Genomic DNA, 17,779 nt, shown 5'->3' with positions numbered 1-17,779 from the left:
GGTCCAAGTGCTCCACTGGCACCACTGCTGTCCTGACTTTCCACATCTTTTCCACGTCTTCCTTCAATCCTTGGTGCTTCTCCAGCTTCTCAGGTTCAAACTTCTTGACGTTGCTTCTGCTTGGAGTTGCTATATATTACAGAACGCAACTTTTAATTCCCAATTACGTAACAATCCTGTATTTCAAGGGACGGGTGGCGAGCCTCGTCCCCCAGGCAGCATGAAGCAACTGCAAAAAAAAAGAAGACATTTCTAAATATAGCTGGAGCTGGGGTTTTTTTTGGCCAAAACTTTAACGGAACATGTTGGAGTTGCTAAGTGCTCGCTGATCTATAAATTAACTTGCGTTGAACCTCTCTGGAAGTATTGTTTCTTTTGTAATTTGACTGAAGTTGATCTTCTCCCTTTACTGTCTAAAAGCTGTAAAAGCTGCAGCTTCCTGTAGCAGAGCTGAGGTTGAAACAAGACACTTAAACGGTTAGAGTTCACAACGCTTTATTGAAATGTGCTCGGAGTTCCAGGTGTGGTGGTTTCTCAAACCGGGCATGGAAGCACAGACTGGACCACGTTCTCTTGCACGGTTCCTGTTCCACAGAAGACGGAGCTGGAAGTGGAGAAGAAGAGAGGATAACACCGGTCAGAGGTTACGGGAGAGACGGCAGACATCAGAAGAGTAGGACAATGACCCGTTGAACTTGTCCAGTTGGACTTAGTGTCCATAAAGCTTTAAAGACCTGGGGCCTCATTTATAAAGCTTGCGTGCGCACAAAACAGGGCTTGAAAGATGCGCACGCCACCTTCTACACAAAGGTTGGGATTTAAAAAGAAACTTAACGGGAAAATGTGTGTATCTCTTAGGGGTGTAACGATACACTAATCTCACGATACGGTACGATACACGATATTGAGGTCACGATAACGATACGATATTATAGCAGTATTTTTTTAACAACCTTGAATGAGGAACATATGACTGGAAAACATTTTCTTTTATTTGAAAGACACAAAATACAAAACAATGCTGTGCGTTTGCCCTATTTTTACAGTTTGTAATGCTTTATAACTGTTTAAGTTTTAAAGAGAAAGCCAGGCCAACCATTTTCCACAAACTGAACTAAAAGTAAATGTCAGGTTTGCATTATGCATCTTCAGTTTCATACAAGTACAAATATTTTGCCACAAACTGAATAGTTTCTCTCATGAATGATTTGACTTTTTTCTTTTCCAGAAATGTAACAACTAAAATTAAATAAATAAATAAAAGTAAATAAATACATACAATTTTACATCATAAAAAAGATTGATTCATGCTCACCTTATAAGTGTAAGAGGAGATTTATTTTTGTTAAGGTTATTTTGGTAATTCAGGGTTGATTATTTTATAAATCTATTCTTTATATTCTGATGTAAATCAGGGACTATAATGACACTAGTCAGTTTATCTGTAGTGATTAGTCTGTTTTAGATTGGGCGGAGTGATACGCCACAGTACGGCACTAGGTGCTGTGTTGATGTTCTAAAATCCTACACTGTTGAGGGACATTAAAGTACACTGGAACTCAGCAGAAGTTGTCCCCGTGTTTATCCTACTCACCACCCCAAAAAGGTCTAATTTAATAAGGTAAGGCTTAACTCTACACCAGCCTTACATCAGTAAAAGTTCAGAGCTCAAAACCCTGCTAGAGTCCCGTGATCGGGACCAAAACGGGACTAGTTTCTTCTGAGCGGAGGAAGATTTTGGTCCGCGGGTCGAGGCGCGGTCGGATGCGCGTTACTAGTAAACACAATAGATTAATATTAATAACCCCATATCGCGATACAGTTTGTCACCTCCACGTGTCATGGTTTCTCAGTTGGGGATATGTTCTTTACTTGATAACTCACTCTCCTGTCGTTCCAGATCCTGCCACCCTCATACAGCCAGACATCCTCTCATTCCCTTCATCTGTGCTTCATCGCCCAGCTCCACACCTGGTTTCCCTCATCTTCAGTTCCCCTCATATACCGGCCCATTTCCACCTTCTAGTTTGCCAGATTGTCGAGTGTTTATGCCTCGCTTTCCAGCGTTCCCGATTCTGATCTGTTTTCTGCCTGCCTGGGACCCTGCCTGATTCCCGGTTTTTGGATTTTTGCCTGCCCCTTCGGATTTGTTTGCCTGATCTTCCTGTCTGCCCGGTTTGACCCCTGCCTGCCTTTGACCCGATTAAAGCCTCTTGGACTCTGATTCTGTTTGGTGTTATGCTTTTGGGTTCTCTGTCTTTTGAGCCGTGATACCACGACACGTTTCGTTGTTACACCCCTAGTATCTCTACGCAAACTTTGATCTCACGCACAAACATTTTGAAGATCTGGGGAACTGGCGACGCAGGCGGTGAAGTGGTGAAATTAAGCCAGATTCATGTCATACTAATGTCATCACATATCAGACTTCTAATATAATAGCGCTGATCGTGTCCTCTGTGTTTGAAGCTCAGCGTCAGTCAGGACGCGGCCACTCCCAGGTAAATTATTTCTGTATGACCAGTTGACTGAGCCTGTAAAACGCTCATGAACGTTTCAGAGCGGCCTCTGATTGGATGTGGAACATACAGTTTGAAAAGTCAGTCTTTTGCTTCTTTAGGTATAGTTGATGTCTTGTATAAGTACACTGCTAATACCAGAGCCGGCCCAAGGTATAAGCGAACTAAGCGGCTGCTTAGGGCCCCGTGACCACTAGGGGGCCCCCAAGAGTTACTTTTTTTTTTTTGCAGTTTATTTAAAACCAAAAATAAAGTAGATAACGTGTTTACAGTAAATGGTTCTATTTGATTATTTAGTTTCTTTTAGTAGCCTACACTGTAGATGACACTCAGCATCACACTTAGTACTATATCACTTTAATTATTAAGTGTAAATCAACCCCAGGCTGCTCTTGTAGTTGAATTTGCTCCATTTCAGATTAAAAACCATAGATGGTAAAAACCTGCCAGGCTGACAGTAGGATGATGGAAACAACACTGCTGCAACTGTGCAGCTCTTTGACCTTTTATCTGTTGCTTCTCTGTGTGGCCAGTAGGGGCAGTTGCTGACTTTGATAAATATTAATTGAAAGATTTTTCTACAAGTTTGTTAATCTGTTGTAGCTTCCATGGTCTTAATCACTGTGGATTACAATCTAACTACAACAAAAAGTCTTACATCTAGATTTACAAGTGTATTTGTAATGACAGGGAAGAACATGAAATAAGTTTATAGTGGGTGTGTGAATGATCAATAATCAGTATTGTTGGCAGTAATAGAGGGCCCCAAAATCACATTTTGCTTCGGCCCCCATGGAGGCTTGGATCGGCCCTGGCTAAGAGGATACTTTGACATTATTTTCATCACAATTGCTTGATGACATATTGATCCCTGAGAGTTTTAGCGCCCCCTGGCGGACAAATCTTTGTGCATTCAGAAGGATTGCCGTCTACGACCGTCATTGCCAAGTTTCATTTACAATTGGAACTTAATGCCACAAGACACAGGCCCAGGAGTCTGTGTTGGCCGCTGCAAGTACAGCTGATGCATCATTTTGAAACTGATTATCCAATTGAAATTATTATAACAGTTTTTTTTTTCCGTTTCTTACATCAAAATGTTTAGGGGATGAAGTTTCCCAAATTTTCAAAAATGTGTTGAAAGACCTTAGACCAGGGGTTCCCAACCTTTTTTGTGCCAAGGACCAGCAGAAGTATAAACAAAAAGCTCAGGGACCGGTTGACAATTTATGTCAATTTTAATAAACATTTTAGAAAAAAACAATGCATTTTAAAATGCAGGCTATCATCAGCGACGTTAGCTGATGTTGTGGCCTTTAAAACTTGCTTCTGCAAATCTAACTCACATTTTTTCCTTCCACTGGTTTGTCTTTGAGAGAAGGATGTTTTGTATTTAAGTGTCTTTGGAGCTTGGATGAGTTCATTGCTTCGTTGCCGAGCGTTTCTCCACATAAAATACAAAGTGTGTTTGGCGTCTCCAAATCGCCCGTTGCAACAAATCCGTATTTTATATACATAATGTCGTACTTGCGATTAAAGCTTTTGCTTTTCTTTTTGGTAGGATTTTCCACTTGTTCATCACTATTTCTTTTACTCGAACAACCAGTAAAGAACCGGCTCATGGAGGTTTGCTGAGGTCCGCTCATCTCTGCAGCTGACTGAACCTAACCTGCATACAGCACCTGTGCATGGCGCTGTTCAGTCCGGTCTGGTACCAGAACTTATTGTCCGCCAAGCCATGACAGGGCTGCCACTCAAAGAAACACATTTCGACAAGTTTTGGATGAAATTATATGACAAAAAAATGCAAAAATTGTTTTCTTAAATTTAGTATGAGGTTGCTTTAATTATGTGGCAAATGATAATAAACACGAGAAAGATGGGTACTTCAATGAAAAATAGATATTTTATTCAACTTTGCTGCTGTCATTCATGCAGGGAGAGACCTAAAACATGCTGGATAGGTGGATCCAGGACCGGAGTTGGAGACCCCTGTATTATGCTCTTATTTATTCATGTAATAATATACAGGTGGAGGTCGGAAAATTTGAATATATTGCAAAACTTCATTCGTAGTAAATTCAACTTAAGGTGAAACAAATATTATTTCCCACTACATGCAAAGTGAGATATTTCAAGCCTTTGTTATAATTTTGGTGATTATGGCTCACAGTTTATGAAACCCCAAATAAAAAATCTCAAAAAATTTGAATATATTATGAAATCATTAAACAATTCAATCATCAAAATTATAACAAATAAAGGATTAACACATATTGCTTTGCCTGTAATGAGACTATGTTCTGTAATGTACATGTATTACGTGGTCTGATAACCATATCCCGACGAATATTTAATTCTCTGCGCATTAATTCTGCACCTTCATCAATTGTGTCTTCATCAAAAGGACATGCCATGTTCGTGACAATGGACTTCTAAAATACTGACTCTGTTTTTAATGACAGACGGCAGAACTTCGCCAAAACTCGCCTGCTGACTGAATGAATGAGGAAATCAAATGTGCGTGCGGCTCTGAAAGAGGCGGAGAGAGACGCAGAGAAACTCGAGGTTCATTGATATAAACCTGGTCCAGGTTAGGTTCAGAGAGTCTGTTACTACAGTAACTGACCGAGAGCTTAAGTTACCTCTCTTTGTGAAACAGGCTAGAGTTACCTCTCTTTTTCTGGTTTGAGTTACCTCCCTTTGTGAAACGGAAAACTCAGTTTCCCTCATTTCAGGGTTAACAGACTCAGAGTTTTCACTAAACCTGCTTTGTGAAACGGACCCCTGCTCATCATTGATCAGCATCTGCAGTATTGATCAATGAGCGCAGTCGTCTGGTGCGGGGAGACGCAAAAAAGAAGAAAAAAAAAAAAAAGCTGCGCTGACACGCGGCTCTGGGCAGAGATTGTATGAGGTGAAGTGGGATGCCTCACTCCATTGGGAAAAAACGTCTGGTGACAATTGCCGACAATTTTGATTATCGCTTTTTGTCGACAACGTCGTTGCAGCCCTAATTATGATCGGAACACAAGCCATTCCACGGCCCGGTAGTAACGGCTCTACGGACCGGTACCGGTCCGGGGACCGGGGGTTGGGAATCACGGCCTTAGACTACTTTGGTTTGCCCTGCCCTCATCTTTTAGCAAATGTTCCACAATGTGAATCTTCTCCCAGCACTACGACCATTTCAACGGTCAGACATGTTTGGTGGATAGTCTGGGGTAAATGTCAGCTCTGGTGTGTGGAGGAGAGACAGGCCTCTGCTGCCGGGAGCTCATCCAGGTCGCTCTGGTTCAGGTGATAAACACACTCAAACCCTCACAAAGCAGAGGGATGACTGATCTGCAGCAGAAACACATGATCCCGACCACTTCTTATCACCTCGTCCCAACACTGGTTCCTCATTCATGAACATTAACCCTTGTTCTGTCTTCGGGTCACACACTCACTCACTCACTCACTCATCTTCTCCCACTTTATCCGTTCCCGGGTCGCGGGGGCAGCAGCCTCAGCAGGGATGCCCAGACTTCCTTCACCCCAGACTCTTCCTCCAGCTCTTCCTCCAGCTCTTCCGGGGGGAGTCCGAGGCGTTCCCAGGCCAGCCGAGAGACATAGTCTCTCCAGCGTGTCCTGGGTCTACCCCGGGGTCTCCTCCTGGAGGGACATGCCTGGAACACCTCCCTAGGGAGGAGGGACATGCCTGGAACACCTCCCTAGGGAGGAGGGACATGCCTGGAACACTTCCCTAGGGAGGCCGCCAGGAGGCATCCGATACAGATGCCCAAGCCACCTCAGCTGACTCCTCTCAATGTGAAGGAGCAGCGGCTCGACTCCGAGCTCCTCCCGGGTGACCGAACTCCTCACCCTATCTCTAAGGGAGCGTCCAGCCACCCTGCGGAGGAAACTCATCTCTAAGGGAGCGTCCAGCCACCCTGCGGAGGAAACTCATCTCTAAGGGAGCGTCCAGCCACCCTGCGGAGGAAACTCATCTCTAAGGGAGCGTCCAGCCACCCTGCGGAGGAAACTCATCTCTAAAGGAGCGTCCAGCCACCCTGCGGAGGAAACTCATCTCTAAGGGAGCGTCCAGCCACCCTGCGGAGGAAACTCATCTCTAAGGGAGCGTCCAGCCACCCTGCGGAGGAAACTCATCTCTAAGGGAGCGTCCAGCCACCCTGCGGAGGAAACTCATCTCTAAGGTAGCGTCCAGCCACCCTGCGGAGGAAACTCATCTCTAAGGGGTGAGTCCAGCCACCCTGCGGAGGAAACTCATCTCTAAAGGAGCGTCCAGCCACCCTGCGGAGGAAACTCATCTCGGCCACTTGTATCTGCGATCTTGTCCTTTCGGTCACTACCCAAAGTTCATGACCATAGGTGAGGGTAGGTGCGTAGATTGACCGGTAAATCGAGAGCTTCGCCTTTCGACTCAGCTCCCTCTTCACCACGATGGTCCGGTACATCGACCACATAACTGCGGATGCTGCACCGATCCGTCTGTCAATCTCACGCTCCATCGTTCCCTCACTCGTGAACAAGACCCCGAGATACTTGAACTCCTCCACCTGAGGCAGGACTTCTCCACCCACCCGGAGAAGGCATGCCACCCTTTTCCGATGGAGAACCATGGCCTCGGTTTTGGAGGTGCTGAATCTCATCCCTGCCGCGTCGCACTCGGCCTCAAACCGCCCCAGCACATGCTGGAGGTCCCGGTCTGATGAAGCCAACAGGACAACATCATCTGCAAAAATCGGGTCCCGCTCTCTCCTTCCTTCTTCCTTCCTTCCTTCCTTCCTTCCTTCCTTCCTTCCTTCCTTCCTTCCTTCCTTCCTTCCTTCCTTCCTTCCTTCCTTCCTTCCTTCCTTCCTTCCTTCCTTCCTTCCTTCCTTCCTTCCTTCCTTCCTTCCTTCCTTTCTCCCTTCCTCCCTTCTTGCCTCCCTTCCTTCCTTTCACCCTTTCTTCCTTCTTTCCTTCCTTCTTTTCTCTCTTCATTCCTTCTTTTCTCCCTTCCTTCCTTCTTTCCTCCCTTCCTTCCTTCCTTCTTTCCTTCCTTCCTTCCTTCCTTCCTTCCTTCCTTCCTTCCTTCCTTCCTTCCTTCCTTCCTTCCTTCCTTCCTTCTTTTCTCCCATCCTTCCTTCTTCCTCCCTCCCTTCCTTCTTTTCTTTCTTCCTTACTTCCTTCTTTCCTCCCTTCCTTCTTTTCACCCTTCCTTCTATCCTTCTTTTCTCCTTTCCTTCATTCTTTTCATTCTTCCTTCCTTCTTTCCTCCCTTCTTCCCTTCCTCCTTCCTTGACCCAAAGACAGCACCAGGGTTAATAAAATCCTTCCTCCCTCTGTAGATGTTTATGGGACCAGCAGAGGGCAGATTTGTACCATCACTTCAATGATCAGGACATATGTGATATTTCTAAAAAGAAAGACTTATGATCCAGGTCCTGGTCCAGGTTTCTACCCCCTTATGATCCAGGTCCTGGTCCAGGTTTCTCCCCCCCTTATGATCCAGGTCCTGGTCCAGGTTTCTCCCCCCCTTATGATCCAGGTCCTGGTCCAGGTTTCTTCCCCCCTTATGATCCAGGTCCTGGTCCAGGTTTCTACCCCCTTATGATCCAGGTCCTGGTCCAGGTTTCTACCCCCCTTATGATCCAGGTCCTGGTCCAGGTTTCTACCCCCTTATGATCCAGGTCCTGGTCCAGGTTTCTACCCCCTTATGATCCAGGTCCTGGTCCAGGTTTCTACCCCCTTATGATCCAGGTCCTGGTCCAGGTTTCTCCCCCCCTTATGATCCAGGTCCTGGTCCAGGTTTCTACCCCCTTATGATCCAGGTCCTGGTCCAGGTTTCTACCCCCTTATGATATCAGTAAACAGTATGGACCAACACCCAAAGCCCAGGTATCTGAAACAAAGAATTGGTACAGGAACACCTGGAGGTACTACCACGTTAGAAGGAGTTATTTTTGGTTTGTTTTGAAGAAATGTAGGAAGTCAACATGTTCTCTGCTGTTTTCTATCAAACCAGCATTTTAAATCACCTGAATGACACTTTCAAACCCTTCTGGAGAGAAGAAACACACATGCTTTGATTGATTTAGTTTCTAGATGTTGGTGTGAGGAACCAAAAACAAACTCACGTCTCCTGATCACGTCCTCTCTGCAGCTCCACCGTAGACGCACCATATTTGGGTTTCAAAAGGTCAACGTGGTAGTTATTCCATCGAAACTTCACCTCCGTCACCACCCCTACGTCGATGTCGGCGTCCATCAACACGCTGTACTTCTGTCCAGGCCGCAGTAAACCCCTGAAGAAAATGTCACAACACACTGATGAGCGTTTATGATGTTGTCCCCCTCCTAAAATAATCTGCTATGTCATATTGTTCTTCCTCGTCCGTGTCCCTGTAATCTGTGCAGAATGTGTTTTTACATTGTCTTAAAAAATGCGTGGACATCCCTAGAAATCTTCCATGCAACCTAATGCACCTCAGACCGTCACTAGATCCATCACAGTCTGGCTCTTGGACAAGAACGTTCTGGACGCTGCATTTCATCTTTTGTTCTGAGAATATTGTTCCCATTTCTTCCATAACACATCTAGTATGCTGATTACAGATTATTTATAATTAATGTATTGTTAATATATTATTTTTTTGTTTGCTTATCTGTTTTTTTACCTGCCTTAGATTTTTAGCTACCTCCACTTCTCAGTACCAAACTTTTTTGGAATAGGAAACAGTAAAAGAAGGTTTTGTCACACGTTTTTGGAGATCCTCTGTCCATCTTTGATCTTGGAAAACCTTCCTTTCATACATACTTTTATAGCGATTCATCCTAAAATCTCCTGTGGTGTTCGCTGTCATCACATCTCCCCATAACAACTAATGTTTCTTTTCATTATTATCTTTTTCTTTTGCAGACATTGTCAGTTGGAGCCGTCGTACGGCTGCAGGAGAAGGCCGGACAGTGTGCTCCTCCGACAGCTCTCCTGTTCTTACATGTGCAGCCGGACCTCCTCGGTGGTGGACTTTCTGCCAGCAAGCGCCACATACAGGAAGGCAGCATTAGGCAGCCAGGGACCATCCAGTGTTACCGTCACTCTGTAGCTGTAGCCTAGGAAAGAAAAAGACACTATAAGCAGATGCACGCCACGTTTACTTGTATCATTTGTGTTATGATTTGGCTGCAACATCACAGCTGAATTTAGTGTTGTCATGGAGCTGCGATGGACCTGTATTACCTTGCTGGGAAAGCTACAGCAGACCCCTGTGACCAAATTATTTTTGGATGGATGGATGGATGGATGAATGGATGAATGGATGGATGTGGGCGCGGGTGCTGAAGTCATGGGGGAACTTAACACGCACTCAGCACCCACAGCGGGAATCGAACCCAGGACCGTCTAGCTGTGAGACAGCTGCACTACCAGCTGCGCCACCGTGCCCCCAAAACCCTTCTCCATTAGCAGGCTCCCAGGGACCTGCTGGAGTCTGTCCCAGCGTGCACATGCTGGTTACCGGTCCGTTACCGGTCCGTACCCAGACAAACCAGCAGCGGTACGGTCACCTCCCAGATCCCCTTACTGCTGCTGGAAGTGGATCAGCTGTCTGCTGATCGGGCACTAGGGATCGGAAGGAGGCTGACACCACCTCCACCTTTAAAACCAAACTTAAAACCTTTCTTTTTAGTAAACCTCTAGTTGGTGTAAGTAATCCTCTAGTAAGTGTTAGTAATCCTCTAGTTAGTGTTAGTAAACCTCTAGTTAGTGTTAGTAACCGCCGACTTTCCGATCATTGGACGACCCGCTCTACCACCTGAGCTACTGCCGCCCCATGATGCACCCTACCCCTCGTTTAAGCCACTAGCCCTAGATGAAAAGAGGAATTGGGACACCACTACCCTCACGGGAACACGCACATTTTAGGGGTAGGGCTGAAAAGTAGGGGTAGGGGGGGGATTGGGACAGGGCCTAAACCTCTAGTTAGTGTTAGTAAACCTCTAGTTAGTGTTTAGTAAACCTCTAGTTAGTGTTAGTAAACCTCTAGTTAGTGTTAGTAAACCTCTAGTTAGTGTTTAGTAAACTTCTAGTTAGTGTTAGTAAACTTCTAGTTAGTGTTAGTAAACTTCTAGTTAGTGTTAGTAAACCTCTAGTTAGTGTTAGTAAACCTCTAGTTAGTGTTTAGTAAACCTCTAGCTGGTGTTGGTAAATCTCTAGTTAGTGTAAACTCTAGTGTGTTAGAGTCAGTAGTCATAGTTGCAGCTATAGAACAAGACTATAATAGTTAGTCTCAAACATAGCTTGGTGGTAGATATGCTGCTATAGGCTTATGCTGCAGGGGGCACCGACATGATCCACTGGGCGGTGCCTCTCACCCTTCTTCTCCTCTCCTCCTCCATTTTTATAATAAGTATCTCATTGCCATCATTTTTGACCATCGTACTTGTAGTTTCTTGTGCTGGCCCCCTTTTTTTATTTTTTATGCATGTTTGCAGGCCGGAGCTTCAGGAGCTGCATGCTGACCTGCGCCCCCCGTTAGATAGTTAGATATTGTTTTTCATCTTAGGCTGTATTTATCTGACACTAGCACTTACATTCAGATGATTTTAATTAATTAATTTATATTTATTATTTGTATTTATATTAAAGGTAACTGGAGGTAACAGAAGGTGAAAGTGGCTTTTGCACATGATTGCGTTTTTAGCAGGACGGGGTGGACACGGTACTTACGGTCGAAGGGACTTTTACGGCCGGTGGTGAGGAAGTATTTGGTCTTTGAAATGCCGTCAGTCAGTGTGAACTGGTCAGCGCGGTGGCCCATCAGGGGACACTCGCTGTCTGCACATGGGAAGCATTTCCCCTGTAAAGACAAGGTCATGGTGAGTTGTGAAGATCAGCTTCCCCCTCTGTCTTTTCCTGTCAAGACTTCACCTCCTCTTCTGCTCAGACGTGTAGCTTTCGGTATGTGGTTTTACAGAAGGTCTCTCGCTAGGAAAAGCAGACTATTCCTCCCATAACTTTGGGAGTAGTTGTAGGAATAACACCAGACGCGAGGTCATCCTGCGCTCGTCTTACACTTATACAGTTTAAAGTACTGTTTAGAGTCACTTTTCTAAAGCTGGACTCTCACAAATCTATCCCAGTATCACTGACAAATGCGACAAATGTCGTGCCTCATCCTGCAATTTAACCCATATGTTCTACTCTTGCCCTCTACTTTCTCGCTTTTGGTTGAATTGTTTTGACCCCATGTCAAAAATACTTTCAGTGATTATAAAAGTCTCGCCCCATGTTGCCATATTCCAGTTTACTTCAATTCAAGTACACATTTTAGCTTTTACTTCCTTACTGGCAAGACGCCACCTTCTTCTCCCCTGGAAGTCGACTAAGGCCCCTCTAGTACTAGTACCTAGAGTACTCTAGTACTAGTACCTAGAGTACTCTAGTACTAGTACCTAGAGTACTCTAGTACTAGTACCCAGAGTACTCTAGTACTAGTACTACAGTACTCTAGTACTCAGTGGCTCAACGATACCATGTCTTTACTGAAGCTGGAAAAGATCAGATACTCAGTGAAAGGAAGCTCTAACAAATGTTATAATAAGTAGCTTCCCTTTCTTACGTTATTCCACTCTCTCCAGTCCCTGCCCCCTGATTGACAACCCCCCCCGCCCCTTCTCTCTTTCTTCTTCCTTTTTATTTATTTGTTTACTTTTTCTTTGTTTTTTTGTTTGTTTGGCTTTTTTTCTCCTTTTTATTCATCTATTTTTTAATGTATACTGTGTACTGTAGCTTTAATTATTACTTAAAATAATTTTCAGTTATGTATTTATCATGTATTTTTTTCGTTGAATTGTGTAATGTTGTGTGTTCTTAAATCAAGAAAAACATCCTAGAAGGTAGAGAGTATATCTTTTTCTCATTTCATCGAGATGCACAGTATTTTTATGGTGTCAAATATCCTATGCAGGGCAGTCTCAGAAAATTTGAATATTGTGATGAAGTTCTTTATTTTCTGTAATGCAATTTAAAAAAAAATTGCATTACAGAAAATAAAGAACTTTATCACAATATTCTAATTTTTTGAGACAGTCGTGTATATTGTAGATTGCCATACAGAAATAATGATACTCAATGTAAATGTGTAATTGATACCTGTTCTACTGTGCCTTACCCCCTAATAGAAATATATATACTGTATGTATATATATATATATATATATATATATATATATATATATATATATATATATATATATATATATATATATATATATATATATATATGTATATATATATATATATATATATTTATATATATATATATATATTTATATATATATATATTTATATATATAAAAAAGGAATAACACCAGACGGAAGGAGGCCCTGTCATCTTCAGCAAAGACATAGTCACATGAGGTCACCGCAGCCCCCCGGGTCTCCTTTGATCAGGACATGTGTCCAAAGCAGGGATAAACTGTCACTAATGCCAACAGCTGCAGATACAAGCTCTCCCCGCGGAAGACATGAAGGAAGCCCCTCTACATCACCCCATGTGCCACACCAAAAATCCAGTCTTGCTGAATCAACTTCTAAGATCGAATAAATGGTTTGTAACCGTATCGGTGTCACACAGCAGCAACAGGTGGCAGCTCAGGACATGCTGGGAAGGTTAAGATGTGGGCCCCTTTTCATTTGATTCTTTTTTTTGTCTGAGCCCGTCCGACAGCAGGGACTGACTTTTCCAGACAAGGACCTCCCAGATCCTGCACTGACAGGATCTCTGACCGCAGGACTACTCCGGACTCCAAGTGCAAATCCAGTCCCATCCCCGCCATCATCTGATGTCACCCGCTTTCATTTCAACAAGACAACAACATGAACTTGTCCTATACCCAGGACTCGAGTTGTAAAAGAAAATCAGGAGGATGGTGGATTTGATCATATGGGGACAGATAATTTGTGCTGATTACAAATAATATAATATATTACAAATAATAGCAGTGACCAAAACAGCTGCAGAAATACTGCAGGAATGACATAGCAGCAGTTAAATGCAGCCTTCTGTAAGCTTTAAATATCCACTGGGCTTACATCAAATACATCAAAACACAACAATAAAAAACACTTTTCTGAACTTATCAATATGACTCTGTCCTTCACAGGATAAGTAACATTGATCACTGCAAAAACTCTAAATATTAACAAGAATATTTGTCTTATTTCTAGTTAAAATGTCTCATTTTAGTAAAAAAATCTCATTACACTTAAAACAAGACTCATCCCTGGAAAAAACAACAATTTTCACCTGTTTCAAGTAGATTTTCACTTGAAATAAGTAGAAAAATCTGCCAGTGGAACAAGATTTTTTTGCTTGTAATGAGAAGATAAATATTGTCCCACTGGCAGATTTTTCTACTTATTTCAAGTGAAAATTTACTTGAAACAGGTGAAAATTGTCAAATAAGTTATTTTTCTGGTGTTATTTTTCTGGTGATGACTCTAAATGTTGAAATAGCAGTAAAACCACATTCATTGATGAAATGACATAAGGGATGGAAAGGAGGGATGGCAGTTTTACAGGGGGATGATTTGGACCGTTTTTATTTCAGGGGGGATGATTTGGACTGTTTTTATTTCAGGGGGGGGTGATTTGGACCGTTTTTATTTCAGGGGGGATGATTTGGACCGTTTTTATTTCAGGGGGGATGATTTGGACTGTTTTTATTTCAGGGGGGGATGCCATCCCCCTCATCCCCCCTCAACTCCAGTACTGCCTATAACCATCACTTAATTTGTGCTATCGCAAATATTTATAAAAGCAATAAATCAGGGGTTTCACCAAGTTTAGTGCAAGATGAGTCCCAGAAAAACCTGGATGGAGGGTCACATTTGATTTACAGATCACAACAAGCCACATCACATTCATCATATTCACAACAGAACATAAGAAACATCTAACCTGTTATAAGCGGGACACTTTGCCATTTAAAGAAAAATATAAGCGCAGTTTTATTCGATGGCTTCGACACATTTCAGAAATGGTGCAATGAAGCTGGAAAAGTAAACGGCACAAAAAAACCCACTTAAGTGTAAATAATTATTTTAACTGTCAACAGATCAGTGATGTGACTGGCTGAAAAAAAGATAGTCAAAGTGAAGTAGTTTCTCAGAACATAACGAAATAAACTGCACATTTGTTTTTTAACAAACTGTACATTTTGATACAATTTCGGAAAAAGCCTCCTTGACATAAACGAGTGAAGACTGAATACAATATCAACAAAGAACTGGGAGTCTGGAGAAATCTGCACGTGTGATGGAAGAGTATTAGGGATGGAGAACAAATATTTGAGAGGGGAAGATTTTTTTTTATTGTGCACTTCGAGAAAAAAGTTGAAACGTCGAGAAAAAAGTCGAAATGTCGAGATTAATGTTGAAATACAATTTCAAGAATAAAGTTGAAATTTCGTGAATAAAATCAAAATTTCGAGAATAAATTTGAAATACAATTCAACTTTTTTCTCGAAATTGTACTACAACATTATTCTCGACATCTCAACATTAATCTTGACATTTTGACTTTTTTCTCGACATTCGACTTTTTTCTCAAAGTGCATAATGAAAAAAAAAAATCTTCCTCCTCTAAAATATGATTTTTATTTTTCTCCTGCCTGGCCCTGATACTCTTCCATATGTGTGTGAGGAAAGGCTGAAAATGAGTAAAGGAAATCCATACTGGAGATCCCGGCATGGACACATCAACACTTCCAGAAACACACACAGACAACCATCCACCAAACCAAGGAGGAGAGGAGAGGAGAGGAGAGGAGAGTTTGTTACCAGCTCTGTATGTATATATATAATGTATAATATATATATAAAAAACACTTGACTTTGAAGCAAAGACTTACAGCAGCGAAGCTGTCCTGGTCCGAGCAGGGGAACCCTGCAAAGCCCTGGGGTTTAGCGATGCTCTCCGTGTAGTACTCATACGCTCGCTGATGGTTGCACGGGTCAAACCTCGACGTACCTGGCAAAAGATTGGATGAGATTGGCAGGGATGACGCAGAGAAGAAGTGAGAGGGAAAGACAGGGAAAAGCAAGAGGAAATAAGTGACATCTAAGCTGTCTTACCTTTCAAAAGGCAAAATATGATTTTCAGGATTTTCTGCTCCAGGCGAGATCATAACATAACGCTGATCTTTGTGGACATAAACCTGTCCACACATGGCACAGCTCTTAAAGTTATGTGTTTCAGTGGTCGCTGTGCTGTCATCACATGAAAAGCCTGAAACCAAAGTTCTCAGAGTTTCTGTTTGTTTTGATCTGTCGTGCTTTTCACCTTTTTTCTTTATTTTTGTGCCTGTGTCGTGACATGCAGCGGGATATACCAGTTCACTTGACCTGTATCTGGTTTCAATTTTGGTGTCTGGATTGTTTTTCCTCCCTTTTTTGGTGCCCTTTCACAGACATCCCAACTGAAAAATACATTTTTATTACGATGTTGAAATAATAATAATGATGTAACACAAGTTCTGCCTGACAGGCAGATGACACCCTCTCCCTCTCCTTTTCTCTGTCTCTATCTCCCTCACTCTCTCCGTTACTCTCACTCTCTCACTCTGTCAATTCAGTTCAATTTCAATAAGCTCTACTACATCTATTACAGCGTCACGCTATATAAATAAAATTTAATTGAATTGAAGCTTTATTGGCATGACTGCAGATTAACAATATTGCCAAAACTGTTACAAATGTATAAGTAAGGCACAATAATAAAAGCAAGTCAGATAAGTGTGTATATTATATATATATATATATATATATATATATATATATATATATATATATATATATATATATATATATATATATATATATATATATATATATGTATATATATATATATATATATATATATATATATATATATATATCCAACTGCTTTTTAATGCAAATGGCAGCAACTCAATGATGTAGGCATGTACTGAAATGAAACTGAATCTAAGTCCAATTATAATACATTTGAAAGCCTCACGCTTAGTCTGAAATTTCCGAGCAGGAAATCAGAGAAGTCAGTTTTGTTCGTGGTAGTGTACCGGCCCCCTGCTGGTGCTTATCTACAGTTTCTTTCTGAATTTTCAGATTTCCTATCTGGATTATTGATCAGTACAGATAAATTCATCATACTGGGTGACTATAATATTCATATGGATGTTGAAAGCGACAATCTTAAATTAGCTTTCAATTCTTTTCTAGAATCGATGGGTATCGTTGATGATAGATAGATACAGTATGATGCTATAGGCCTATGCTGCAGGGGGGCACCGACATGATCCACTGGGCGGTGCCTCTCACCCTTCTTCTCCTCTCCTCTTCCCTTCCTCTCTTCTCCATTTCCATTTTTATTTATCATAACTATCTCATAGCTATCATTTTTGTCCATCGTTCCTGTAGTTTCTTGTGCCGGCCCCCCTTTTTTCTCTTTTGTGCATGTTTGCAGGCCGGAGCTTCAGGAGCTGCGTGCTGGCCTCAAAATGTCCTCAAATGTTCTCCACAGTCACCGGATCTCAGTCCAGTAGAGAACCTTTGGGATGTGGTGGTACGTCATGTCAATATGGACCAAACTCTCTGAGGAATGTTTCTAGGACCTCGTTGAATATAGGCCACAAAGGATTAAGGCAGTACTATATATATATATATATATATATATATATATATATACACACACACACACACACACACACACACACACACACACACACACACACACACACACACACACACACACACACACACACACACACATGATACTGTTATAGATAATGTTGCTGCAGTCTCCACAGACCGTCTTTGTGGTCATAGTGGGTTGTTTTTTTTTTAGCAAAACCACACAAAAAAGCTTGTCATTAAAACATTTGTTGCAAGCAGATGTTCAGCTTTTAATGAACGGATCATGGAGAGGCTGCAGATGTCCAAAAAAGAAAAAAACAAAAGCTTGAAAATATCTCCAAACAATTTGGAGTTCAACAATTTTCTTATGATAATTGATTTTTGTTCTTTTTAGCTTAATTTTTTATCAAATACCTAATGGAATGTTGAAAAGAAATATACTTAGTTGTTTCTGTTAGGTTGTATTTATGCCATAAAACGAGCCATCCCAATCAGATAATTAAAAGGATGAATAAACGTGACCATATTATTATATTGTAATAGCTGATCATATATTCAATCCAAGTGTTCCGGCAATACATTTTTAAAACACTGG

General features: G+C 42.1%; 1 protein-coding gene across 2 annotated transcripts in view; it reads right to left on the bottom strand.

Moving 5' to 3' along the window:
• Nucleotides 1-478: 478 nt before the first annotated feature.
• Nucleotides 479-17,779, bottom strand: part of LOC133463642 (inactive pancreatic lipase-related protein 1-like) — a 37,331-nt gene continuing 20,030 nt past the window's right edge. For both annotated transcript variants that reach the window (XM_061745289.1, XM_061745288.1), the window contains 5 exons: nucleotides 15,423-15,541; nucleotides 11,236-11,365; nucleotides 9,506-9,620; nucleotides 8,645-8,812; nucleotides 479-604 (listed from right to left, as the gene is read on the bottom strand). In XM_061745289.1, coding sequence (XP_061601273.1) covers nucleotides 535-604; nucleotides 8,645-8,812; nucleotides 9,506-9,620; nucleotides 11,236-11,365; nucleotides 15,423-15,541 — 602 coding nt within the window. In that variant the 3' untranslated portion in view covers nucleotides 479-534. The remainder of the gene's footprint in view (nucleotides 605-8,644; nucleotides 8,813-9,505; nucleotides 9,621-11,235; nucleotides 11,366-15,422; nucleotides 15,542-17,779) is intronic.

This window comes from Cololabis saira, chromosome 17 (assembly GCF_033807715.1).
Source record: "Cololabis saira isolate AMF1-May2022 chromosome 17, fColSai1.1, whole genome shotgun sequence".
NCBI classification, from domain to species: domain Eukaryota; kingdom Metazoa; phylum Chordata; class Actinopteri; order Beloniformes; family Belonidae; genus Cololabis; species Cololabis saira.
The sequence above is the reverse complement of the archived record's forward strand: the minus strand, read 5'-3'. Positions and strand labels throughout refer to the sequence as shown.